This window comes from Octopus sinensis, linkage group LG3 (genome assembly GCF_006345805.1).
Source record: "Octopus sinensis linkage group LG3, ASM634580v1, whole genome shotgun sequence".
Taxonomy (NCBI): Eukaryota; Metazoa; Mollusca; class Cephalopoda; order Octopoda; family Octopodidae; genus Octopus; species Octopus sinensis.
The window spans coordinates 135,212,248-135,229,374 of NC_042999.1; the positions used below are offsets into that span (position 1 = coordinate 135,212,248).

A 17,127-nucleotide genomic window follows, 5' to 3' on the forward strand; every position below is an offset into this window, starting at 1 on the left:
CTGGCAACGGTCGCGAAACGGAAAGTTCTCTTACATGCCACCGGCACTGGTAACACATCTGCAATTTCCATTGATCGATTTCCATTGATCGATTTCGATTCTGATCTGATACTAATATTTATTGCAATATATATTTCATCAAAATTTTAAAGCCTGTTTATGAAGGTAAGAATTAATGTAAGAATTAATTCAATTAATATATTTGTTTAGTTCTGAACCTGTTTTCACTGAACAAGACTTAGTCAATCAGTGCCAAGATGACTATGAAAATGGTGGATACAGCCCAAAACTTCTTCGCTTGGATGAATTGGAGTTTGATGCCATTGTCTTTGATCCTGCTGATGATATGAAGAAATTAGAGCTAGCTCGAGAACAGGTGTTAACTACAGGTCGAGTCAAAGTAAGTTTATACTTAATTCTTTTTTTTTAATGACATAATCAAAGGAAGAGGAGAAGTGCTATGATCTTTGCAGACCCATCCAAACATTTGAATATTTATAGATTGATATCTGTAGGAAAATTTTGGAGGGGAGACTTCCAGAGGGTTGTAGTTCTGGTGGGAAAGAACTGTGAGTGTGAGATATAGGTACCATACAGTAGGACTGGTGAGAAGAGGAGGAAAGATGAGTTAGTCAGTTCAGATTGTTAGTCCAAAGGTGACGAAGCCAGTGTTGTATTGATTGAAAAGGCAGAGAAGGAACAGCATGTCTGTAAGTATGTGTGTTTGTGATTGAAACTACACTAATTAATCAAATGACTTTCTGCTTTCAATTTACGTGTGTAGCAGCATGGTCGTATAGATGTCAGCACAGTATACCTGTGAGAGTCAAGCATATCTATTAATATCTGCATACATATCTATACATGTGCGCACGCGTGCACACACACACACACACAAATGCATAAAATATTTCTGAAAGTATGAATATAGTTTAGCTCTATAGATTTTTCAAATATGTATTGGTTTATATAGATTTGCAAATCAACATCTTATTTGAACAATAAATGCCCTTGATTCATAGACATGTCAAGTTTCTTAACACAGAAAATCTGTTTTTCCATAAAAATTCTGAACTTAGGCAAAGCTGTGTGTTACTAATAATACACGTTTAAAATAAAAACTGTTCCTTACACCATCATTTTCATTTTACATATCCATTTTTCCATTCTGACACAGGTTGGGCAGGCATTTTTCTAATACATTGTCTTACTACCTGTGGTTCTTTGTATTCTGATACAAACAACTGAAGAAACATGACAATTTTTGTTACTGTGTATGTCATATTTTCTTCAGCTTGTTTTTATGGTTGGATGTCCTTCCTATTGCCAACTATTTTAGAGTATGGACTGGGTGTATTTTATTGTGCCAGTGATACTCAATAGGTTTTCTGCGAGAACTACAGAAATTCCTTTACCATGTATCAGTTTTTGTGTTTTGAAAGTGCAGTCAATGCATGCACAATCTTAAACCTTCTGAAAGAAGACCATTTGACTGACAGCAACAATTCAACGGCTCACAGACTCTGTTCTTTTTTTTCTGTCTCTGTTGTTACTAGTATTTACTATACCACAATTTACTGCCCCCCAGGCTCATCCAGTTATCTCATCTTTTATGCTATTTCTGCACCAAACACTTTATATAGTCTTTCTGTCCCATAAACATAACTGTCTGGTATCCTGCCTTGCCTGTGTTTTTCCTGCAGGCACCAAAATAATGATAACATCCAAATTGCTACCTAAGCAGCTGAAGGATATTAGAATTGAGGCTCTGCATTGTCATACTGCAGAAAAATGCAATCCTATATTCTGCAAGAATCCTAAGAAAAATTCTTGAGGTTTGAGAAGATTTGCTGTTACCAAACTTCAAGGTAACATCCTTGCCAGCTAATATAGCATGTAACAGTTATAAAAATAAATAATAATAATAATAATAATAATAATAATAAACATGCCTCCTTATTGATATGACTGTCCCAATCGATATAAACGTATCTGTCAAGACCTACCAGAAACTGAGCAAATATAAAGATCTGGAAATAGAAATCAGAAAAATGTGGAACCTGAAGACTAAGACAATACCTGTTGTCATAGGTGCCCTGGGAATGATAGCAAAAGGGGCTGATTGCTACCTAACTCAGGTACCAGGAAACCCCAAAATGGCAGAAATTCAAAAGATAGTGCTCATGGGAACTGCTCATATCCTACACAAAATACTTTCTATGTAATCTCAAGTTTAAAAACAAACATAATTTTCGTATGGTTTTTTAGGCATTCACTAGTACAACACTATGTACAAAACCAAATATATGGCACCCTAGGCATAACACCAACATGAACATCCAACTTGCTGTCTCTTGAGGTCTCTGGGTGAGACTTGGAGCAACTTGTACAAATGTAAAGCAAAAGTCAAACATAGAATCATCATCATCATCATCATCATCATTTAGCGTCCATTTTCCATGCTAGCATGGGTTGGATGGTTCAACTGGGGTCTGTGAAGCCGGAAGGCTTCATCAGGCCCAGTAAGATCTGGCAGTGTTTCTACGGCTGGATGCCCTTCATAATACCAACCACTCCATGAGTGTAGTGGGTGCTTTTTACGTGCCACCTGCACAAGTGCCAGACAGAGCTGGCAAACGGCCACGAATGGATGGTGCTATTACGTGCCACCGGCACGGGGGCCAGGCGAGGCTGGCAGCGGACACAAACGGATGGTGCTTTTATGTGCCACCGGCACAGAGGCCAGACGGGGCGGCGCCGACAACGGTCATGATCGGATGGTTCGCTTATACACAGCTGCAATTTCCACTGATGTTGATCGACTTCAATTTTGGTTCTGCTTTCTGATATCTGATTTGATTTTGATTTTGATCACTGGTCTTGCCGGGTCTTCTCACACACAGCATACTTCCATAGGTCTCTAGTCATTTCCTTGGTGAGACCTAAAGTTCGAAGGTCGTGCTTCACCACCTCATCCCAGGTTTTCCTGGGTCTACCTCTTTCACAGGTTCCCTCAACTGCTAGGGTGTGGCACTTTTGCACACAACTATCTTCACCCATTCTCGTCACATGCCCATACCAGTGCAGACGTCTCTCTTGCACACCACAACTGAGGCTTCTTAGGTTCAACTTTTCTCTCAAGGTACTTACACTCTGTCGATTATGAACACTGATTTACACATCCATTGGAGCATACTGGCTTCATTTCTTGCGAGCTTACGCATATCCTCAGCAGTCACAGCCCATGTTTCACTACCATGTAGCATGGCTGTACGTACACATGCATCATACAGTCTGCCTTTTACTCTGAGCGAGAGGCCTTTTGTCACCAGCAGGGGTAAGAGCTCTCTAAACTTTGCCCAGGCTATTCTTAATAATAATAATAAGAATAATAATAATCCTTTCTATTAAAGGCACAAGGTACTTAATTTATTGACCCTCAAAGTCAACCTCAGTGGAATTTGAACTGAAAGGTAGTGACGGGTGAAATACTGCTAAGCATTTTATTCAGCATGCTAACAATTCTGCTTCCCTTTCTGTTCTAGCTGTAATGATCTCTGCTCCTTATAGTTAGTAAATTTTGAACCAACACTGCTTTGGGCCTACTTTGATAAATAGACATTAAACGTCTCTGTCTTATACATGATTTGTTGATCATGTCACAGTTACTTATATATGATTTCTCTGTTGTAGACAACAAAGTGAAGACCTTTTGAATGAATGGCCAGTATCTTGTATCCAAATTAGCATTGTTTCCATAGCAAAGATATTTCATCCTGTCCACCTGGGTTATAAATGACCAATCCACTTGTACAAAGAATATTTTGTTAGCTTCTTCTGCAGCTTGAAATCTTCCCATTTACAGGAATACAACTGCAGTAAACCAGCCTTCTTACTTCTTATCAAACTCTTATCTGAGAAGATACACTGAACATTGAATAGTTAAATTTCTGCCACTGCCATCTTAAGCACTATAAACTGATAGAAAATATAAGAAAAATCCTTAATCTACACGTTACAGCTCATATTGACTACATCAGATCCAATCTCACCTCTCATAATTATCTCCATTATTTGTTGCTGACTCTTGAGAATCAGGACTATCTTTTACCTTTCACCCTTTATTTGTTTCAGTCATTAGATTACGAGCATGCTGGGGCACTGCCTTGAAGAATGGACTTCAGTACTTTTTTTTTATAAGCTTGGTACATACTTTATCAGTCTGTTTTGCTGAACTGCTAGATTACGGGGACATAAATATACCAACACCAGTTGTCAAGCAGTGGCAGGGAACAAACACAGACACAAGAACACACACACATATACGACAAGCTTTTGTGAGTTTCCATCTACCAAATCCGCTCACAAGGCTTTGGTCAGCCTGGTGCTTTAGTAGAAGACTCTTACCCAAGATAATAATAATGAAATTATTGTATACAGTGCTCAGGTGCACCACAACTTGTCAGACAGTGCATATAAAGCACATGCAGTAATGTACAAATGTCTGGAAAGCGAACAATGCATGAGTCAGATACATGCTTGTGTGTGTTTGGAGGGGAGAAAATCAGGTGTAGTGTTGGCGAATCTCAGAAAGCATGGAAGTTTTGAAGGATGCAGTGCTCCGACAACTAACAACTGATGCCGGCAGTTTGTTCCATGCTTCAGCAACTCTCAGCATGAAAAAATGTTTCCTAAAGTCATGGGAGCTGTGCTGTTTTCTGACTTTGTAAATATGTCCATGGGTGTTAGATGGGTGGAGTTTGAAAAGGTGCTCAGAGTTATTGTTTGTGCGATGGTTGATAATTTTATGGGTGTCTGCCAAGTCAGCTGCCAGACATCGGAGTTTCAATGTGTCCATGCCCAGGGAAGTAAGGCGTTCAGAATATGGCAAATGCCTGATGGAGGGTATTCTTTTGGTTGCACGTCACTGAACGGCTTCCAGACGATTGATATCCTGGGCAAGATAGGGGTTCCAGACCGGTGATGCAAATTCCAGGTGAGGTCTTACCATAGCTATATAAAGCCACAGATAGATAGTCAGAGAGCTGCTCACAAAGGATTTGGTGAGTGATGCCAAGACACCCTCAGCCTTCTTGACAGTGGGACTGAACCTGGAACCATGTTGTTAGGAACCAAGCTTCTTACTATATAGCCATGCCTTACTGTTGTTTCATAGGTTAGCCACATGGTAGGAGTATTAGACTGACATAAGAGATTCTCAATGTTTCAGATTGGATTTACTTAGCTACAGTTTTCTCTTGAATTTGCTTCTTTCAGTTGGATATGGAGACTGAATTTGAAAAGAAGGCTCGTGAAGGGATGGGTGATGATGAAGCACAATTCAGTGTTGAAGTTGCTCTTGACCAACAAGCTTTCCTGTGGTCAAACAAGTATCGACCAAGAAAACCACGTTTTTTCAACAGGGTTCATACGGTAAGTTGTATCCCTTTTTCTTTATACATCTGTTATTGTTTTGTTTTGTTTTTTTGTGTTTTTGTTTTATTGTTTTTTTGTAAAGGCTGTTGCCCTAGGCATTGAAACAGTTTGGTAAGTAAAGTATGATTGGCTGCAGTCTCTCAGTTGAAGATTGAAACATTGGCGGTTTGTGACAAGAATATTATGAGTGACACCTTGAAATTTCTGCTCCATGATAGCTATATTTTTTGTGTTTTCAAGCCACATTCATGGCACATCATTTAATGGTGTTATGTCATATATACATCGAACTTTCAAACACAGTAACTATTGTATCTGTTTCACATCAAAATATTAACCATTTATTGAATTTCATGCATTGAATTAATATTTTTATGATGAATTGAAAATCATTTACTTTTTATACATTATTTACATTATTTACAATTGACGGATATTTTTCCTCATCTTGTTTGTTGTTAACACAACATTTCGGCTGATATACCCTCCAGCCTTCATCAGGTGTCTTGGGGAAATTTTGAACCTGGGTTCTCATTCCTAAAGTATTTTTCGATATTATTATTATTATTCAGGTCACTGCCTGGAATCGAACTCGGAATCTTGGGGTTAGTAGCCCGTGCTCTTAACCACTACGTCATATACCCATGGGCATATGAATGCTAGAGGGTATATCAGCTGAAACATTGTGTTATCAACGATTAAGAAGAGGAGAAATATTTGTCAATTGTAAATAATGTAAATAATGCATATAATTCCTCATCTCTTAAATATAGAACTGGATTTACTTTTTATATTTAATAATTAATATCTATAATTTTAGTCTGGGTAGGCACTGACTATTTTCCCTTGGCTTCTTATCTCTGAATACCATAGAGAAAAATATAGAGGGAAAAGGCTAGGCATACTTAACTTTTGGTGTCTCTTGAGCCAATTAGTTGTCTTTTCTCTCTCTTTCTCTGAGTGTGTGTGTGTATATATATATATATATATATATATATATATAGTTAATCCAAACAAGAAAGCACAAAAAAACACAACAACGTGAAGACGTGGAACAAATATAGTATTATTGGACGCTCAGGAAAGAAGGAGGGTTTAACGTTTCGAGCGGAGCTCTTTGTCAGAAATATAGGAGAAGGAAAGATCCAGAGAAGGGAAGACAGAGGGAAAAAAATCGCCAACGATATATATATATGATGGTCTTCTGTGCAGATTCTGTCAACTAAGTTTATTCACAAGCCATTGCTTTGCCCAGGGCTACAGTAGAAGACACTTACCAAAGGTGCTGCCTAGTGGGGCTGAACCCAAATCTGTATTGTATTGAACCAAACTTCTTAACCATGCAGCCTACTGTATGACTTTTTTCTTCTTCCTTCGATGTGGCCTCAGTGACAATAGCAATCTACCTGTCCTTATCAACAATAAAAAATAAATTATTCATAGGTATTGAGTTGATTTGCAAGACACTTAGCAACATGTTAAGTAATGTTGGATTGAGTAGTCTCTTGATACCTTTCCCACTAAGTTTCATTGTGTTTTTTAAAGTTTTTCTATATATCTTAATTATTCTTTTTGAGCATATGTAGTTTTATACATATGTGTATGTGAAATATCTTGTTTTATGCAATGACTATGTAAGTGAATGAAAAAATATTTGAGGAATACATGTTTCAGTGTGTTGATACAGTAGATGGGTGTATTAAATTCTTGGGCATATTGCGCATGATAGCTGACAGATAGACATGTTTCATTCTTTAGAACAAATATCACTTCAGTAGATGTAAAGCATAGCTAAAAAGTCCTTTATGGTGACAGTTATAGACTATTTCAATGAAACTGGTTAGCTGAGAAGAAAGAAGTTTTACTGTAAATAGAATTAAATACTAAAACAATAATAAACATAACATCAGTTTCTTGGAACTGATCTCTGTTAGTCACCCTTAACTACTTAACCATCAAAATTTGATTGTTTCTTATAAATTTATGATGCATTTCTCTTATATAAGTTTCAACAAAGGTGAATAAGTATTTTAGTTGAAGGGAGTCATATTTATATTTGAGTAAGTAATCACTTTTTGGTTTCTTCCTATTTCAGGGCTTTGAATGGAACAAGTATAACCAAACTCATTATGACATTGATAATCCACCACCTAAAATTGTACAAGGATACAAATTCAATGTAAGTATCTCCCCTTCTCTGAAGGCTTGGAAATTAACCTTTCATCTCATTTTCATTATTTTCTATTCATTCTGCAACTTTTTTTTTTTTTTTTTTCTTTGCATCAGTATGAATTCATTGATTGATTCAGAATATTTAAACACTCAAATGTGTGCTAACCCTGTTAGTATTTATTCACCTGAAATAGCCTCTGGCTCTATGAAACAGAACATCTCAATGAAATGTATTCCCACTTAAATTAACATCTTCCATCATAATTTTATCTAAAAAATTTTTGTTAAGTAATGTTCCAAACACTGGCTTAACAATGGGATAGTTAATTATTCTCATATTCTCTTCATACTAATTGAAAAACATGCATAGTATATTTCATTAAAATTATGATCATGAAAGCATTAACAAACATATTTCAGCATTCAGATATTTTAATTAACTCAGATGAAAAAGAGCTGTTAATAGTAGATATAGGTATATCTACTATGGATCAGGTTTAATAGTACTAAGAACTTACTGGAAATAACCCATAACCCATGGCATCTACCTGGGATGTAGCCAGTCCACTTATGCATACCTTTCCTTCTTGGGACACAAAACTCTACTTGTGAAGACCTGTTGAGGCAAGTGGAAATCAAAATCGAAATCGATCAACATCAATGGAAATTGTAGCTTTGATACCTGTGCCAGTGACACGTAAGCGAACCATCCGAACGTGGCTGTTGCCAGCGCCGCCCCAACGGGCCTCCATGCTGGTGGCACGTAAAAAGCACCATCCGATCGTGGCCGTTGCCAGCCCTGCCTGGCCCCTGTGCCGGTGGCACGTAAAAAGCACCATCCGTTCGTGGTCGTTTGCCAGCCTCGTCTGGCACATAAAAAGCACCCACTACACTCACGGAGTGGTTGGCGTTAGGAAGGGCATTCAGCCATAGAAACATTGCCACATCAGACTGGGCCTGGTGCAACCTTCTGGCTTCCCAGACCCCAGTTGAACCGTCCAACCCATGCTAGCATGGAAAGCAGACACTAAATGATGATGATGATCTCTGGAGGAAATAGACTGTTGCACAGAATGCTTAAATTAGGAATTATTCATAAGCAAATATTCTTAAGAATTTAAGTTAGTAGATTCCTGAAGGAGTCTATGAGTTTATGAGATGAGGGTCTTGAAAGAATAGTAATGAAAAACAAAACAACTTCCAGTGAGACTTTGGATGTAACAAATAAACTCACATTCTATATTCTATCGAAAAATTTGGTTAGTGTATAATTATTATGAATAATGACTTCTAACATAAATACAAGACCAGAAGTTTGGGAGTAGGGGTTAGCTGATTAAATCAACCCTAGTATTTGAGTTGGTTGGTTAATTCAAATTACTTCATAAGGAGCATAGGGCCAGTTTCCCAGTTTCTCTAGCATATATATATTCTTCCCTGGACAGGACACCAGCCCATCGCAAGGTTATTCATTTTTACCTGTTAAGTGAACTGGAGCGTCATGAAATGAAGTATTTTGTTCAAGAACACAACACATCATCAGGTTGAGGGATCGAAACCATGATCTTATGCTCACGAGTTCAACACTCTAACCACTGGGCCCAGTATTTGACTGGTACTTTATTTTATCAACCTCAGAAGAATGAAAGGCAATGTTGGCCTGAGTAGGACTCAAACTTAAAATGAAAAAAGAAAACCATAAATAGCACAGGGCATGAAAATTATAGTTAGTTAAATAAACTCAAATACTTAACTGTACTTATTTTATTAATTCCAGAAAGATAAAAGACAAAGTTGTGTCAAGCAGAATTAGAAACTGATATTGATTTGTTACACAACACCACAAATATTACAGAGGAGGAATCTAATTCATTGAATCAACCCCAGTATTTGTTTATTATTTATTTATTTATTTAACTCTGCTAGGGTTAAAAGTAAATTCAACTTTGGTGATGTTTGAACTCAAAACACAAAACTAAATATTTGCAATATTTACTCTAGCTCACTACTCTTTTTGCTATTCCACTACCTTTATTATTATTATTATTATTATTATTATTATTATTATTATAATCCTTTCTACTAAAAGCACAAGGCCTGAAATTTGTGGGGAAGGGACTGGTTGATTACATTGACCCCAGTGTTTCACTGGTACTTAATTTATCGATCCCAAAAGGACAAAAGCAAAGTCAACCTTGGCAGAATTTGAACTCAGAATGTAGCAATGGGCAAAATACTGCTAAGCATTTCATCCAGCATGCTAACGATTCTGCCAGCTTGCTACCTTAATGATAATAATAATAATCCTTTCTACTATAGGCACAAGGCCTGAAATTTTAGGGTAGGGGCAAGTCAATTGCAACAACTCCAGTACTCAATTGGTACTTAATTTATCAACTCTGAAAAGATGGAAAACAAAGTTGACCTTGGCGGAATTTAAACTTAGACCATAGCAGCAGACAAAGTACTGCTAAGCATTCCACCCAGCGTGCTAACAATTTTGCCATCTTGCCATCTTAATAATAATAATAATAATAATAACGATACTAACTGTTTTTAATTTAAGCAAAGATAAGCAATTTGAGGTAATAATTAAGGGATAATTCTTTCTACTGTAGGCATAAGGCCTGAAATTTTGAGGGTGGGGGAAGCTAGTAATTATATTGACCCAGTGCTTAACTGGTACTTATTTCATCGACTGTGAAAGGATGAAAGGCAACGTTGACCTCAGCAGAATTTGAACTCTGAACAAAAGGATGAGTAAAATGCCACTAAGCATTTCATCTGGCATGCTAACAGTTTTGCCAGCTTGCCACCTCAATAGTAATTATATTAATAATAATAATAACAAGTGCACTCAGAGAGCACAAACCTCCACCAAGGCAACACTAATGTCCTCTCAACAATTAACCGGAGATGATTTTTAAAATGAGGATATCTGAAATAAACTCAATTGCTCTCAAAAATGAGAATACTAAAAATGAACCCGACCACTCTCAAAAGTTAAGTAAATAAAAATGGGGAAAGTCATCCAGAATCCTTGTCCAGTACCTGATTGATCCCATGGTAGTCATGGAATGTGAAGGTGGGTGTGCAGGCCATGTTTGTGTCAGCCGCACTGGGAACAGGGAGGATTTTTTTCTATGAAGACCTCTTTTTAGTCTATCCATTGATATAGTGTCTTTATGACCATTAAGGTCTATAGTGAAAAATTTATCCGTGTGTGAAAGAAAATGGAAAGGACCTGCATATGGTGCTGTTAACAGAGATTTAACAACATAGTTACGCACAAAAACATGAGTCCAAGAAGTAAAGCTTCCTTCAAAGCAGAGCTAGAAATGCAATTGTCAAGTACTTAAGAGGTTTTAAACAGGGGTGATATATTCAAAATTGGTAAAATTAAATTTTTTATTGCTACTGAATATGTTAGTGTTATTTAATTTCTGAACAGTTTTGCTACTGTTTGTTTATGTAGTTTGATTTCTTTATCCATCTAAGACAGAGATGCCAGTAAAATTAATAATAAAGAAACGAAAATAAAACTTTGGAAACAGCAACACTGCCATAACTTACGTGAAAACTATGAGCATGCTTTCAAGGGAGATAATCAGAGAAAGATTTGAAAATGAACGTAAATCGTAATACTTCATCTGAAGTAAATATAACAAATAATCTAGAATCCTTGTTTGGTACTGGATCGATCCCAAAATCTAATCAGTTCATGCCAGTCACAAGGCCAAACATCCCTGAAAGTTTCATCCGAATCCATCCTGTGGTTCTTGAGATATCTTGTCTACAGACAAACAAACAAACATGACTGAAAACAATACCTCTGCCTTCACTAAAGTGGAGGTAATAATGATTTCAAATTTTGGCACAAGCCCAGCAATTTCGGGTGAGTGGGTAAGTTAATTACATCGACCCCAGTGTTCAACTGGTACCTATTGTAACAATCCTGAAAGAATGAAAGGCAAAGTCAACCTTGGCGGAATTTGAACTCAGAACCTGAAGACAAAGGAAATGCTGCTAAGCATTTTGTCTGGTGTACTAATGATTCTACCAGCTCATTCTTTCTACTATAGACCAAAGACCTGAAATTTTGGGGGAGGAGTCGTCAAATTGACCCCAGTGCTCAACTGGTACTTATTTCATCATTCTGAAAAGGATGAAAGGCCAAGTCAACCTCAGCAGATTTTGAACTCAGAACATAAAGACAGACGAAATGCTGCTAAGCATTTTGTCCAGCATGCCAACAATTATACATTGAACATTCCACTCTGAGTCACCAAATCATCTCATCTTCTCCACTATCTTATGCCTCCTCATACACTACACCAGCCTCTCACACTCTCACAACCTACTCAACAACTTGTCATCTCTTTCTCTCTCACACAAATATCCTTCCCTTATCTATTATATTATCATTACTGTTCTGCCTTTCTTCACCACCATGTGTTATTGGTCATCCCATCACCTTATCCACTGTTCACTACAACCACCCCTCAATACCTGTTCTTCAGTCATATTCACCCCTTCTCTCATTCCCCATTTCTTACTCTCCCAATCTCTAATCACTCACATTCCCAGTTTTACTTCTATTCATTTCTGCTCACCTCATATCTTAGGTGGGGGAGGGTCCACCTTGATCACCCTCACCCACCCTCTCATCTAAAGGGTGAGTTGCTATATAACACTTCTACAGCAAGAACTCTGTTCTAGTTTGGTCCCTTCCTCTCTTACTTTAAACCTCATCTTCTCGCATAAAGCTGCAGTTCTCAAATTTACAGGATGACCTCAGTACAGCAGGAAATTTGTTCTATAATGAGATTACAATCACATCATAACAATACTCTAAATGAGGTATTTGGGACACATTGATGTATGAAGTGAGTAAGAAGGTTAACAGTTACTGAGCAGTGATATATCAATTAGCAGTGTTTTAATGCAAACAATTATTGAAAGAAAAAAAATTGGGTCTCTTTTCAGATATTCTATCCTGATCTTATAAATAAAGCTGATACTCCAGAATATGCTTTGGTAAGTTTTTCCCACATTTATTTCTGAAAAACTCTTCTGCAACATTATATTTTAAAAAATTAATTAATTTACTAATTAATATTGGACTTTCACTTTCCTAAACTATATGGTAAGCATGGATTTTTGTTCCTTTTCCGAGAGAGATATAGTTACAACTACAGATGGAACAAATAAAAATTTACTAAACCTTCTCTGAAAAGCAGTCTTGGTAACTGATTTCTATGCTGAGGTTAACCATTAGCACACTGCATTTTTTTCTAGAATTGTTTCCCCTACCACTGCCCTGTTACTACAGAGGAGAAAACTCATACAGTGACATGATGCACCTACAGTGTGCTAAAGTTTAATAGTTTATGATTAATATATTGGAAGTATGAACATAAACATCTGTGAAACATGATGCAGTTATATTGTATGTAATGATGTATGATGTATGATGATGTATGATAAACGTGGAGCAGCGTTATTACATTGGTATTACATGTGATGTATGACAGTGACGCTTCATAATGTGTCATAGGTATGGTGGTATATTCTGTTTTATCATTATCGTCTTAATATTCACTTTTCCATGCATGCCTGGGTCAGATGGAGTTTATTGAAGTAGACTCTCTATGGCTGGATGTCCTTCCTATCACCAGCCCTTACCTGTTTCTGAACAAGGTAATATCTCCCCATGGCCAGACATGTTTACACAGAATATTGGAAATCATTCAACATCAGAACAAGAAGACACACACACACACACACACAAATCCACTCACAAAGCTTTAGTTGGCCAAAAGTGCCACAGTGGGACTGAACCCAAAAATCATATTGTTGGGAAGCCAACTTCTTACTCACACAGCTATGCTCAATGCTACATAAATGGGTTGATGGCTGATACATCATAAATGTGGTGGTGTGTGTCTGACATGTGAGGCAGTTATATAGTAAAATGTGCCAACATAGAGCAATCATACAGTATGATGCATGCAAGTAAAACAATTGTATCTGGCTATATTTGTTTTATAATTGGGTGATGTTTGAGGTGGGGTTGTGAATGGATCTGAGTGAGAGATTAATTAAGAATTTTGAGAAGTTAATTGACATAGATTATTAAAGTATTTCATGAGAAAAACCTTTATATCTAATCTAGTATTTCCTAACCTTTTGGGGAAACCTTAAAATACAATTCCATATCTCTGGAAAACTGTATAAAAAAATAATTATATATTGTTATTAACTTTGCTTGACTGACAAATTTGGTTCTCTTTCTATTTCATAGTTGATTATTTAAAAGTAAGCTCATCCAGGCTGTAAAATCAGTTCCTCTAACAGAATGTTTCCTACATATGCTAGCATGGTATAAATAGCTGCACAATATATCTCATTTTGAATTGTTTCATTCCTTCTGAAAATTGATTTTTACTTCAGTGATATAATTGTCTCCTCTCTCTTTACAGACACCTTGCAATGACAATAAAGATTTTGCACTGTTACGCTTTCATGCTGGACCACCCTATGAGGTAAATATTGTTTTATATCCATTTAGAGACTGTTGTTCTTGAAGTAGAGATGTTTTTAGGAGTATTATTTTGCCTTACTGATTTTAAAAATTGGTAGACTTATGTGGCGTTTAAGAATATTACTAAAAAGCTAGTTACTAGTGTGTGTGTCCTACTTTTTTATATATATTTTTTTCATATTTTCTGTATCTCAACAACTATCCTTAATGGTAATTGTGCTTTTAGCAGTTTGGCAATTAACCTCAATAAAGCTAGCCCTTCTATTAGGATCACTTATTGAATGGCAAAGAGAGAGTGTAGCTGTTTGTGGAAAAGTCTTTTTTTTTTTATGCTGAGTAGGGAATACTTTTTTGTAGTAGTTCAAAGTTTCACTATGAAAGTCAGTATCACTAGATAAGTTACATGATACCAGCAGAATTTAATCCACCAAAACTATGTTTGCAGGGTCCTAACATTCCATTCTGGTTAAACACCAAGAAGCTGTCCAAAATATCAAGGATCAGTTATTTGCAAGCATTCACCAGGACCATTGACTGCTGAAGAGAGGGTGTAACTATTTGCAATGGAAACAATACAACTTTTTTGTCATTCCCCATATATCTGCATTATAAACTGCTTATTTTGAACAAATGTATTGATAGAGCTTGTTACTCCACAAGATGGCATGTGAGCCATAAAGGCTGCATCAGAATTTCTTTGGGGCTAAATTCTGATGATCTATTGCTAGAAATGGTGCATTCTAACCAGGGATACATAAAATGCTCTCTCTCTTTCTCATCAAAATCGTCAGAGCATTAGACTTATCAGTGACTAGTTGGATAGCTGGTTTTCTAAAGCTCAAGTTGCAGATGATATATTAATGTTCATCACAGTGCTCCCCATACCTCTTGTTACTTACGTTACTGTACCATAGTTCTGCTCTCCATGAATACCAGTCTGCTATTGATAAATACAATAAGAAATAAATTTAAATTATAAGGTTGCGTTGTCCAAAATCACAAGACATAGGTTTCTACTCTCTCGACCCTAAAAAATAAAACCAGAAAAAGAAAAAAAAAAAAAAACAACATTTTAATGAATATGTACTTAAATATTGTAATAACTGTGTGAATTCTCCTTTTGCAGGATATTGCATTCAAAATCGTCAACCGTGAATGGGAATATTCATACAAGCGAGGCTTCCGCTGTCAGTTCCAAAACAACATTTTCCAACTGTGGTTTCACTTCAAACGTTATCGTTATCGACGATAGGATTCCCCTGCTCTCTTCATTCAGATTATTAAAGCAATGTATATTTTTTAACAATAAATCTCTTCTTTTGGAGTTGGTTGAGTTTGCTTTCCACAACTTATTGTTACTAATAATAAAGAAAAAAGAAAGCTTGGTGTAGTTTTGTATAAAATAATTTTAATTTTTGATAAAATATAACTTTTCCCATGCTAGCATGGAAAGCGGACATTAAATGATGATGATGATGATGATGATGGATAGGAACCATGTAGTGGTAGAAAAATAGACAGAAGCTGTAGTAATTTTGTAATAAGTGAAGGTTGTAGTAACAGTATCAGTGATAGATGTGGTAGTACTGTAATGTGTTATTGGTGAATGAAGGTTGTAGTACCTGTTGAATAGACAGAATGGGTGTAATAACAGTATCAGAGAGAAAGAAATGTGGTAATGGTTGTGAAGGTTTGTCAATCATTTGGATGTTTTTTTTCTCTCTTAGCTTTTTTTCTCCTCTCAGCTGTTCAATATTAGTACTTCAATAATAGTATCTGTTTGAACCACTGTATGGTTCCTTATAAGCCAAAGAGTGAACTTCTATACAGTCACTCAGTTAACTAAAAATAACATTCAAATATCTCTCAGATCAGATTATACCATCTTAAATAAAAGCACTTTAGATAAGGTAGTCCTAAAAAGATGAGATGCTCATAGCTGGAATATCTCTGATCATATACCTGTTCAATTGGAGTTGGCCTGGAGTTAAAAACAAGTATTTTGGGGTGGTGTGTATTAGATGTATTCATAGAAATGTGCTCCTCATGTCAACTTCACAAATTTCTTTTTAAAATGAGAGCGAAAAAGCTCTGTAGACCTAAATGTCACGCTGGTGAGACCCATATTGGAGTATGGGATTCAAGCCTCTTCTCTTTATCTCCTCAAAGACATACAGCATCTCGAAAGAGTCCAGAAGCTGGCTACCCGCATGGTTCATGGTCTCAAAAATTTGTCCTACGAAGAAAGGCTGAGGACGCTCGACCTTTATTCTCTTGAAAAACGCCGCCGCCGTGGTGATCTCATTCTCGCCCACAACATCATAAGCGAAAAGTGTAACCTCTCGAAAGAGCTGTTCTTCACTCCTGCTCCAGAGCGTCGGCTGCGGGGTCATTCTGAAAAGCTCTACCTGCGACGATTTCATCTCAATCGAAGGAGAGGAGCTTTCTCTGTCCGGGTTGCGGATCCGTGGAACAAGCTGTCAGACGAGATGGTGAAGATGCCGACGACCGCTTTGTTCAAAGCCTCCCTGGACCTCAAGTGGCCTGAACTCTTTACATGAACACCACCCTGTACTTAACTCCATGTCCCCCTACATGGCCTTGCTATTTGCTTTTGAGCCAAATTAACTAACTAACTAACTAAATATTGTTGTGCCTGCATTGAAGGGTTTATCTTTAAATATCTATGAATAACATGTCAAAGAGACCCAATCTTGGCAGAATGCATACTTTTTCAGTATATACACTACAGGTGGATATTATACAAAATACATGGGTTGAAGTGAATTGAAATGGCTTGATCACAGATTGAACCTTGTATTGCAGATTTTACTCACTTGAAGTTTACCATTTATTTATGATGCTTGCAGCACATAGATATGACATAAGAATGAGCCTTCATCATTATCATTTAACATCAGTTGACCATGCTGGCAAGAATTGAAGTATTAATAAAAATAAATAAAATGAAAATG

General features: G+C 36.8%; 1 protein-coding gene across 1 annotated transcript in view; it reads left to right on the plus strand.

Annotated features, from left to right (window-relative positions):
* LOC115209708 (cactin) overlaps positions 1 to 15,476 on the plus strand; it is a 46,751-nt gene extending 31,275 nt beyond the window's left edge. The window contains exons 14-19 of the mRNA XM_029778198.2: positions 211 to 400; positions 5,278 to 5,433; positions 7,532 to 7,615; positions 12,595 to 12,645; positions 14,091 to 14,153; positions 15,279 to 15,476. Coding sequence (XP_029634058.1) covers positions 211 to 400; positions 5,278 to 5,433; positions 7,532 to 7,615; positions 12,595 to 12,645; positions 14,091 to 14,153; positions 15,279 to 15,404 — 670 coding nt within the window. The 3' untranslated portion in view covers positions 15,405 to 15,476. The remainder of the gene's footprint in view (positions 1 to 210; positions 401 to 5,277; positions 5,434 to 7,531; positions 7,616 to 12,594; positions 12,646 to 14,090; positions 14,154 to 15,278) is intronic.
* The last annotated feature ends 1,651 nt before the right edge of the window (positions 15,477 to 17,127 follow it).